The sequence below is a fragment of the Pelecanus crispus genome, chromosome 23 (genome assembly GCF_030463565.1).
Source record: "Pelecanus crispus isolate bPelCri1 chromosome 23, bPelCri1.pri, whole genome shotgun sequence".
Taxonomy (NCBI): Eukaryota; Metazoa; Chordata; class Aves; order Pelecaniformes; family Pelecanidae; genus Pelecanus; species Pelecanus crispus.
This window is the reverse complement of record NC_134665.1, coordinates 3,024,145-3,034,898: the sequence shown is the minus strand read 5'-3', so window position 1 is coordinate 3,034,898 and position 10,754 is coordinate 3,024,145. Positions and strand designations below refer to the sequence as shown.

General features: G+C 64.4%; 1 protein-coding gene across 2 annotated transcripts; it reads right to left on the bottom strand.

Moving 5' to 3' along the window:
• Nucleotides 1-3,129: 3,129 nt before the first annotated feature.
• PPP4C (protein phosphatase 4 catalytic subunit) lies at nt 3,130-10,023 on the bottom strand. 2 transcript variants are annotated; one of them, XM_075724712.1, is made up of 8 exons: nt 9,887-10,023; nt 9,709-9,760; nt 9,313-9,363; nt 8,764-8,865; nt 7,934-8,107; nt 5,720-5,846; nt 4,669-4,858; nt 3,130-4,071 (listed from the first exon to the last, which is right to left on the bottom strand). In XM_075724712.1, the coding sequence occupies exons 1-8, from the start codon at nt 9,982-9,984 to the stop codon at nt 3,942-3,944; spliced, it is 924 nt and encodes a 307-aa protein (XP_075580827.1). In that variant the 5' UTR covers nt 9,985-10,023; the 3' UTR covers nt 3,130-3,941. The 2 variants fall into 2 exon arrangements, with proteins under 2 accessions (XP_075580827.1, XP_075580828.1); XM_075724713.1 differs by lacking the exon at nt 8,764-8,865.
• Between the last annotated feature and the right edge of the window lie 731 nt (nt 10,024-10,754).

The window sequence follows — 10,754 nt, the reverse complement described above, 5'->3', positions numbered from 1 at the left end:
GCCCCATATTGGGATCCCTCTTGGTGCCCCTCCGAGGGGACCCTCACCCCACAGCAGGACCCTCTGGGTGCTCCATGCTGGGGTCCCTCACCCCACACCCAGCTCCCCTGCCCCACAGCAGAGTCCCTCACCCCCCAGCGGGACCCTCAGGGTGCCCCATGGCGGGGTCCTGCACCCCACTTGGGGATCCTCAAACGCCCCAGCGGGACCCTCAGGGTGCCCCATGGCGGGGTCCCCAAGCCCCATGGCGGGGGTCCCTCGCCCCACAGCAACACCCTTAGGGTGCCTCACGTCGGGGTCCCCCCTGGGCCACCCCAACTTGGAGGCCCCGCACCCCACACCGGCCCCCGTCACCCTGCACAAGGCCCCAGGGCTGCCGCCACAGCGGGGGCCCCTCACCCCACAGCAGCACCCTCGGGGCGCCCCCCCATAACGGGCCCCACACCGGGGACCCCTGGCCACAACCCGGGGGCTTCAGCCCCACAGCGGGGTCCTGCGGGTGCCCCACAGCGGGGTCCCGCACCCCACACCGGGTCCCACACCGGGGTCCCTCACCCCACACCGGGGTCCTGTGGGTGCCCCACACCGGGGTCCCGCACCGAGGACCCCAAACCCCACCACGGGGCCCTGTGGGTGCCCCACAGCGGGGTCCCTCACCCCACAGCGGGGCCCTGTGGGTGCCCCACGCCGCCCCTCCCCCCCTTCCCGCCCTTTCCCGGGAGGGGGGAGGGGAGGGGGGGCACCGCGCTCCCGTTACCGATCGCTCCCGGCCGTTCCCGCCGCAGCCCCGGCACCTCACCGGGGGAGGAGGAGGAGGAGGAGGGGGGGGAGGGCGGGCGGAGGGACCCGGTGAGGTGCCTCCCGCTCCGCCTCCGCCGGCCTCAGCCCCGCCGCGGAGCCGCCGCCATCCGCCGCCGCAAAATGGCCCGGCCGCCCCCCCCCGGCCCCGCCGCCGCCGTCGCCTCCCCCCCCCCGCCTCCCCGCCTCGCTCCGCCGCCCCCCCCACGCCCGCGCCCCCCCTCGCCGCCGCCCGCGGGGCTCACGGGAAATGGAGTCCGCCGCGCCGGAGCCAGCGGCAAAATGGCGGCGGCCGCCGCCGCGCGCGCTGCCGGCCGAGGGGGCGGGGCCGGCGGGATCTCGCGAGAGCTCGGCCCGCCGGCGCGGGCGCTCTCGCGAGATCTCAGCCGCACTCTTTTTTCCCACCCCTCCCCGCCGAGGCGCGCCCCGGGATCTCGCGAGAGCGGGCGAGAGGCGGGAGGAGGGGGAAGATGGCGGCGGGCGGTGCGTGGCGGCCGGACACGCCCCCTCGAGGGGCGGGGCTTGGCCGGGGGTGGGCGGGGCGCGCCGGAAAACGCAGTCCTCTGGCTCCGCCCCCCCCGGCCCCCGGCGGATGACGTCGAGCGGTCGGCCCCGCCCTCCCCGAGTGACGTCACGGCTCGGGCACGTGGCGGCGAGACGGCCCAGGGAATGATGGCGGCCATGTTGGTCAGCCCCGAGGGATGCTGGGAAGGCGGCCATGTTGGGTCAGCCCCGCAGGATGCTGGGAGGGTAGCCATCTTGGTCAGCCCCAGGGGCTCATGGGGAGGTGTCCATGTTGGGTCAGCCCCAGGGGCTGATGGGAGTGCGGCCATGTTGGGTCAGCCCCAGGGGTTCATGGGAGGGCAGACATGTTGGGTCTGCTCCAGGGGCTGATGGGAGTGCGGCCATGTTGGGTCAGCCCCAGGGGTTCATGGGAGGGCAGACATGTTGGGTCAGTCCCAGGGGCTGCTGGGCAGGCGGCCATGTTGGGTCAGCCCCAGGTGTTCATGGGAGGGCGGCCATGTTGGTCAGCCCCAGGGGATGCTGGGGAGGTGGCCATGTTGGGTCAGCCCCGGGGGATGCTGGGAGGGTGGCCATGTTGGGTCAGCCCCAGGGGCTGATGGGGAGGTGGCCATGTTGGGTCAGCCCCAGGGGCTGATGGGAGGGTGGCCATGTTGGTCAGCCCCGGGGGCTGATGGGGAGGTGGCCATGTTGGGTCAGCCCCGGGGGCTGATGGGGAGGTGGCCATGTTGGGTCAGCCCCAGGGGCTGATGGGAGGGTGGCCATGTTGGTCAGCCCCCGGGGGCTGATGGGGAGGTGGCCATGTTGGGTCAGCCCCAGGGGCTGATGGGGAGGTGGCCATGTTGGGTCAGGCCCGGGGGATGCTGGGAGGGTGGCCATGTTGGGTCAGCCCCAGGGGCTGATGGGGAGGTGGCCATGTTGGGGTCAGCCCCGGGGGATGCTGGGAGGGTGGCCATGTTGGGTCAGCCCCAGGGGCTGATGGGGAGGTGGCCATGTTGGGTCAGCCCCAGGGGCTGATGGGAGGGTGGCCATGTTGGTCAGCCCCGGGGGATGCTGGGAGGGTGGCCATGTTGGGTCAGCCCCAGGGGCTGATGGGGAGGTGGCCATGTTGGGTCAGCCCCAGGGGCTGATGGGAGGGCAGCCATGTTGGGTCAGCCCCGGGGGCTGATGGGAGGGCAGCCATGTTGGGTCAGCCCCAGGGACTCATAGGGAGGTGGCCACGTTGCATCAGCCCCGGAGGATGATGGGAGTGTGGCCATGTTGGTCATCCCCGGGGGATGCTGGGAGGGCAGCCATGTTGGTTCAGCCCTGGGGGATGATGGGGGGGTGGCCATGTTGGGTCAGCTCCAGGACCCCCATATTCCCATCCCCCATAGCCCCTCTGTCCCCCACATGTCCCCTATAGCTCCCCCATACCTCCATCCCCTATAGCCCTCATCCCCCATGTGTCTCCTCTAATCCCCTATAGCTCCTCATACCCTATGTGACCCCTATGACCCCCTTCCATGCCCCCTATAGCCTCACCTATTCCCTATATGCCCTCATTTCCCACGTGCTCCCTATAGCCCACCCAATAACCCATGTGCCGCCTACAGCTCCCCCCAATAACCCACGTGCCCCCTATAGCCCGTGGCTCCTATAGCCCCCCCATCCCCGCTGTGCCCCCCCCCACCCCATCCCCTATAGCCCCCCAGACCCCATACCCCCAGCCCCCGCACAGTTCTATGACGCTTTTGGGTGGTTTTGACTTTTTTTTATCTAAAAGGAGCAGAAACGGCGTCGAAAAAAATCCCCGTTTTCACCCCAAAACGCGCGCGGGGGGGGGAGGGACCACCCTGGGGGAGGGGACACACACAACAGGGGGGGCCCCACGGGGTCACAGGGGGTGCCCAAAGGTCACCTTGTCCCCACGGGTCATGGGTTGTCCTGAAGGGTGACGTGGTGTCCCTAGGGGACACGGAGGGGACCAGGGTGTCCCCAAGGGAGCGTGACCCGGGGGCGGGGGGACGACAGGAGAGGACAAGGCCACTTCAGGGGGCAGGAGGGTGGCTCTAGGTGACCCCAGGGGACACGGGTGACACCACGGTGGCCCAGGAGAGGACAAGGAACAGGGCAATGTCCCCAAGCCTCCCTAGATGCCGCCAGCAGTGTGGCCATCTTGGAGGGGACACTCCACATCTCCTGGGGACATGGTAGCCCAGGGGTGGCTCTAGGTGACGCCAAGGAACACGAGTGACGCTGTGGTGGCCCGGGAGGGGACAAGGAACACAACGATGTCTCCAAGCCTTCCTAGATTCCACCACTAATGGCCACCTTGGAAGGGACATTCCCCACCTACCGGAGACACAGTAGCCCTGGGGGACCCTGGGGTGGACCCCGTAGCCCTGGGGGACCCCGGGGTGGCTCTAGGGGACCCCGGGGGACGCAGGTGACACTGTGGTGACCCAGGAGGGGACACGGTGACACCCCTACGCCTCTCCAGGTGCTACCAGCAGTGGCCATCACGGAGGGGACACCCCACATCTCCTGGGGACACAGTAGCCCCGGGGCGGCCCTAGGTGGCCCCAGGGGACGCAGGTGACCCCTTGGGGACACGGGTGGGGCCGGGGGGGGTGGGTGTGTCACAGGAAGTAGTCGGCCACCGGCTTCTTGGAGGGGATCCCCCGCGTCTCCTGCGGCGCCGCCTCGAAGATGATGAACTCTTTCTGCAGGTGCTCGTCCAGCTCCAAGATGGCCGCCACATTCCCGCACCTACAGGGCAGAGCGTGTCCTTAGCGTGTGCGTGGTGACATGCCTGGAGCAGCAGCTGGTGGCCAACTCCATGACGATGAGGGTCCCCTTCAAGAGTCAGAACCCCCCCCGATATCCCCCCTCCCCCGTGTCCCTTAGCGTGTCCTTAACATGTTGTTAGCACGTGCTTAGCACGTCAACTCAGCTGGAGCAGCAGTTGGTGGCTGACCCTGTGCAAGAACGGTTCCATTCAAGTGTCATTTCGTGCCCGTGTCCCCCCGGCCCCATTTCCTCCCACCACGTATCCCAGCACATCTCAGCATGTACCTAGCATGTACTTAGCATGTTCAAACTCATCCGCAGTAGCAGTTGCAGACCAAACCCATGATAAGGGTGATCCCATTCAAGCGTCGCTCGCTGCCCGCTGCTGTCCCCTACTCCATATCCCTTCACCGCACACTCTCCGCACCTTATCATGTTCTTAGCATGTGCTTAGCGTGTCAAGAACCCCACCAACAAACCCAAAGACGCCACCCCCCATTCCGGTGCCAGCAGCAGCCCTCCTCCGCCCGCCCCGTGCCCCCCGTTCCCTTAGCGCGTGCTTGGCGCGTGGCTGACCTGTAGCAGTAGTTGGGGGCGGACCAGACAGTGAGGACGGTCTCGTTGAAGTGCCACTTGTAGCCCTCCATGACGAGCTGGTGGGCCCGGCAGATCATGTCGATGTCGTTGGAGGCGTTGAACTGGGCCACCACGTCGCTGCCAAACAGGTACCCGGCCCCTCGTGGGGACACGCCCCAGCCCGTCGTGTCTGCCGACACGCCACACGTGTGTCACGGGCGGGCAGGACACGGACGAGGGGCGGGACAGGGGGCTGAGCAGTGTGGGGGTGGGGGTCACACGGAGCCACGCGGGCCAGCACGGGGTGTGTGTGGGAGACGTGAGACACACACATATCACGTGTACCTACACGTGTCACGTGGATCACTCCCGTGTGGCTGTGGGGACACACAGAGCAGCCCTGAGTGACTCAAAAGTCACACGTGTCACACTGAGCCACATGGACCAAGTTGGTGTGCATGCAAGAGGACATGTGACCCACAGGCATGTCACATGTTCATACGTCACACGGCTGGGGGGGTTACTCTTGTGTCACATGGAGCCACACAGACCAGACTGGAGCAGTGGGGACACGTGACCCACACGTGTGTCACTTTTGTCATGTGAGGCAGCTCAATGCTGGCATAGAGTCACACGTGTGTCGTGTGGACTAACCCAGCGTGGCTGGGGGGGTCACATGCGTCACCGAGAGCCACACAGGCCAAGTATGTGGGAGAACACGTGACCCGTGTGTGTCATGTCACATGGACTAGCCCAATATGGCCATGGGGGGGGGTCACGCACATGTCACGTGACCCAGCTTAGTGCCGCCATGGGGGGCACACGCGTGTCACCAGGAGCTGCATGCCCCAATCTGGCACCTCTACATAACAACACACAACGCTCAGGTGTGTCACCCTCGGGTGGTGGAACCACCCCGATGGCAGCGGGGAGGCCACGGGGCATGACACGGGATGTGACACGGGTGCCTGGCCTCTCCCTGCCCTCAGTGAGCAGGGTCACAAAGCAGGACACGCACCGACATGGGCAGACATGCGTGTGCAGGACCTACCCTCAGGGTCGGACCAGAGGAGGTCGCACATGGGGCCGTCGTGGGGCACCTCCTGCTTGCGGTCGATGGTGCGGATCTGGTCCAGCGTCTGGATGGAGGGCGAGAGGCCCCCGTGCACGCAGAAGATCTGCAGGGACACGTGTGTGCTTAGCGTGTGCGATGCCTGTGCCCCCGGCTGCGAGGCTGAAGGGACCCCAGGGGGGACAAGGCCCCCATGCAGTCCCCCCCAAACACAGTCCTGGGGCCATCCCCCACCCCTGTATGTGCTTAGCACGTCCTTAGCATGTCCAAGCATGCCCTTAGTATGTCCAAGCACATCCTTAGCATGTCCTAAACATATCCCAACATCCTCGTCGTGCCATCCACGATAGCACTGAGGCTGCAGAAAGCAAAGCTGCTGGCACAGCCCTGCCAAACAGACCTTCCTACAACTCCATGTGTCCTTAGCATGCCTTAGCATGTCACTAACCTGTCCTAGCATGTGCTTAGAATGTCTCAGTGGACTCATCGTGCCGTCCACGGTGGCAATGTGACTGCAGAGAGCGAGGCTGCAGAGAGCAAAGATGCCAGCGCAACCCCCCAACACGCAGCCCCAGAGGCCTCCCCAGGCCCTTGCATGTACTGAGCGTGCCCTTAGCATGTCTTCGCATGCCATTGACACATGCTTAGCACATTCTAACTTACCCCAGCACCCTCATTGTGCCGTCCATGATGGCAACAAGGCCGTAGAGAGCAAAGCTGCTGGCACAGCCCCCCCCAAACAGACCTTCCCACAACCCCTGTGCTTAGCGCATCCTTAGCATGTCCTAACGTGTTCTTAACGTGAGCTTAGTATATTCTAATGCACCCCAGGATGCTCATACTACTACCCATGATAGCAGCGATGCTGAGAAAAAGCACAGCCACTGGCGCATACCTCAATGCCTCCCCATGTCTCTGCATGTGCTTAACATGACCTTAACATGTCCTAGTGTGTCCTAGCATGTCCTTAATGTGTGGTTAGCACATCCCAAGGTATCCCAGCATGCTCATCCTGCCATCACAATGGCAACGTGGCTGCCGAGAGCAAAGCTACCAGCGCATCCCACTGACATGCAGCCCCTGATGTGTCCCCACACCTTTATGTGTGCTTAGCATGACTTTATTGTGCCCTAGCATGTCATTAACATGCCCTAGCACATGCTTAGCGTACCCCAGTGTGCTCATTGTGCCACCCACAATAGCAATAACGCTGACAAAAGCAAAGCCGCTGTTTCAGCACCTCACATGCAACCCAATACCTCCCCACACCCTTGCGTGTGCTTAGCATGCCCTTAACATGTGCTTAGTGTATACTAACATATCGCAGCATGCTTACCATGCTATCTACGATGGCAATGATGCTGCAAAGAGTGAAGCTGCTGGCACAGCTCGCCGAAATAGATCTTCCTACACCCACATGTACGCTTAGCATGACCTTAGCATGTCCTAGCACGCCATTAACGTGCTTAGCACATCCTAACATCTTTCAGCGTGCTCACAGAGCATTCCATGACGGCAGTGGGGCTGCAGAGAGCGAAGCTGCTGGTGCAGTCCCCCAACATGCAGCCCCCAATGCCTCCCCACACTCCTGTGTGTGCTTAACGTGTCTGAGCATGTCCTAAACACACGCTTAGCACGTCCTAACGCATCCCAGTGTGCTCACGGAGCATTCCACGATGGCAATGAGCCTGCAGAGCGCGAAGCTGCGGGTGCAACCTCCCCACAAGGAGCCCCAGATGCCTCCCCACACCCCTGTGTGTGCTTAGCGTGACCTTAGCATGCCCTATGTGCATGGTAACATATCCCAGCATGACCTAACGCGCTCATCGCGCCATCCGTGATGGCAACGACGCTGCAGAAAACAAAGCTGTGGGTACAGCCCCCATAAACAAACCTCCCTACGCGTGCTTTTAGCGTGTCTTTAACTCGTCCTAACACATGTTGTGTGTCCTAACGTATGCTTAGCACGTCCTAACGTGTCCTAACACATGTTTAGAGTGTCTTAGCGTGTCCTAACACGTTTAGCATATCCGTGTCATAACACGTCTCACCATGCTCACAGAGCGTTCTACGGCGGCAACGAAGCCGCAGAGCCCAAAACCGCTGGCGCAGCCCCGCGGCACGCAAACCCCGCTACCTTCTCCCCCCCTCGCGTGCCCTTAACATGTGCGTAGCGTGTGCGGGCGGGCTGACCTTGCCGTCGATGATGGCGGACAGGCTGAGGTAGTCAAAGATCTCGGTGCAGTAACGCCAAACGGTGACGGAGCCGTACTTGCGCAGGCACTCATCGTAGAAGCCGTAGACCTGGGTGATCTGCCGGCTCTCGTGGTTGCCCCGGATCAACGTGATGCGGTCGGGGTAACGGACCTGGGGCACCCACACGCCTGGGTCCCTGCCCGGAGGCCTGGGTGCCCTCGTGGGGGTCCCCCCCCAATGCCTGGGTCCCCCTCGGGCACCCAGGCTCCCCCACGGGTCCTCCCCAGACACCTGGGTCCCCCCAGGCACCCAGGCTCCCCCATGGGTCCTCCCCACACACTTGGGTCCCCCTCCCCAAATGCCTGGGTCCCCCCCCCAGGCACCCAGTTTCCCCCATGGGTCCTCCCCACACACCTGGGGGCCCCTCCCCAGACACCTGGGGCCCCCCCAGGCACCCAGTTTCCCCCATGGGTCCTCCCCAGACACCTGGGTGCCCTCCGGACACCCAGTTTCCCCCACGGGTCCTCCCCAGGCACCCAATTTCCTCCATGGGTCCCCCTCCCCAGACACCTGGGGCCCCCTCCCCAGATGCTGGGTTCCCCCATGGGTCTGGGTCCCCCCATGGGTCCTCCCCACACACCTGGGTCCTGCTCCCGAGATGCCTGGGTCCCCCCATGGGTCCTCCCCACACACCTGGGCCCCCCCAGACACCCAATTTCCCCCATGGGCTCAACCTGGCCACCTGGGTCCCCCCGTGGTTCCCCTCCCCAGCCCCCCAGGTGCCCCCCAGCCCCATGGGTCCCCCTCCCCGGACGCCTGGGTCCCACCTTGAGGGCCAGCAAGAGCAGAAAGGTCTCGACGCTGTAGAAGCCCCGATCCACAAAGTCCCCCATGAACAGGTAGTTGGTCTCGGGGACATCCCCCCCAACCTGGGGGGCAGGGGGTGCTTAGGGGGCAGTTGGGGGGCAAGGGGGCACGTAGGGGGCAGTTGGGGGTACAGGAGCAGTTGCGAAGGAATAAAGGGTGATGAAGAAGTGGTTGGGGGGCACTTGGGGGGCACGGGGGCACTTAGGGGACAGTTGAGGAAGTGGTTAGGGGGCACTTAGAGGGCAGCCGGGGATGCTTGGGGGGTGGGGGAGCACAGTTAGGAGGCATGGGGGGGTGGCTGGGGACAATAAGGGGGCACGAGGAGCAGTTGGGGGGCACTCAGGGGTCCAGCAGTGCAGTTAAGGGGCACAGGGGGGCAGTTAGGGGGCACTTAGGGGTTGATGGGCTGTTAGGAAGTGCTTGGGGGGGGCAGCAGGAGGTCTGAGGGGGCACTTAGGGGTCCATGGGGGCAGTTAGGAGTCTGGGGAGGCACTTGGGGGGCAGCTCACCCTGAAGAGTTCCTTGAGGTCATAGAACTGCCCATGGATGTCACCGCACACCTGGGGGGGGGCACGACACTCACCAGGAGTCAGAGCCCCAGGACCCCCCAAACCCTGGCTCTGCCCCCCAAAAACACCCCCCCACCTCCCTGCCCCCTATATCTGCCCCACGGAGGCTACTGTCTCCTAGGCCCCCCTGCCTGTCTCCCAAATCCACCCCCTATGCCCCCCAGATCCAACCCCCAGCCCCCCACATCCACCCCCCAACCCCCCACATCCACCCCCTATGCCCCCCACATCTGCCCCTCCAGCTCCCCCTCAGACCCAACATTTACCCACCAGCCCCCATACCCCCCCAACCCCCTATATCCACCTCCTAAGCCCCACATCTGCCTCCCAACTCACAGTGACGGGGGAGTCGACCCGCTGGACATTGCTCTCCTCCACCAAGATCTCCCTGGGGATAAAGCGGACAAGGGGGGCAAACCCCAATTATTTACCCCCAGGAGAGGAGCTAATTAGCCCCTAAAGGATTTAATTGCCCCGGCGGGGGTGTTAATTAACCCCCGAGGGTGTTAATTACCGGGCTTTGGCGCAGAGGGCCTTCACCTCGCTCTCCTTGATCAGCTCGCAGCGCCGCAACTGCTCGATCTGCCGGTCCAGGTCGCTCAGCTCCCCCATGGCTGGGGCAAACCCCCGGCAATTAGCCCCACCCCCGGGGGTAATTAACTCCCCCCCGGGGTAATTAACTCCCCTGCAAGGGGGCCGGAACCCCCCAGGGTCCTCCCTGCCCCACAGTGGGTGGGCGAGTTCCCAGGGTTTGGGGTGGGTGGTGGGGGTAAGGGCCCGGTGGCTGCCACACAGGGGCCCCAGCTGCCCCCCCCAACTGCCCCATGGGGGTCCCAAACTGCCCCCGCCCGCCCCATGGGGTCCCTCATTGCCCCACGGGGTCCCCAACTGCCCCATGAGGGTCCCAAACTGCCCCCCCCCGCCCCACGGGGTCCCTCATTGCCCCACGGGGTCCCAAACTGCCCCACAGCAAACTCATGGGGTTTCTGTTTGGCCCAAAGAGTCCCCAGCAGCCCCACAACTGCCCCATGGGGTCTCCGACTGCCCCACCACTGCCCCACAGGGTCCCAAAGTGCCCCATGGGGTCCCCAACTACCCCACAGGGCCCCTCACTACCTCAAAACGGCCCCATGGGGTCCCTCACTGCCCCACAGCAAACCCATGGGGTTTCTAGTTGTCCTAAAGAGTCCCCAACTGCCCACAACTGCCCCACAGGGTCCCAAAGTGCCCCATGGGGTCCCCAACTACCCCATGGGGGTCCAAACTGCCCCACAGCAAACCCACAAGATTTCTAGTTGCCCCAAAGAGTCCCCAACAGCCCCACAACTACCCCATGGGGTCCCCGACTGCCCTACAACTGCCCCACAGGGTCCCTCACTGCC

Excerpts from the sequence above, each read along its gene's own strand:
- PPP4C (XM_075724712.1), bottom strand. The coding sequence starts at position 9,984 with ATGGGGGAGCTGAGCGACCTGGACCGGCAGATCGAGCAGTTGCGGCGC. Across the intron at positions 9,761-9,886 it reads GCCCTCTGCGCCAAAGCCCG|GGAGATCTTGGTGGAGGAGA; the intron begins GTAATTAACACC and ends CTTTATCCCCAG. Across the intron at positions 8,866-9,312 it reads ACCTCAAGGAACTCTTCAGG|GTTGGGGGGGATGTCCCCGA; the intron begins GTGAGCTGCCCC and ends CCTGCCCCCCAG.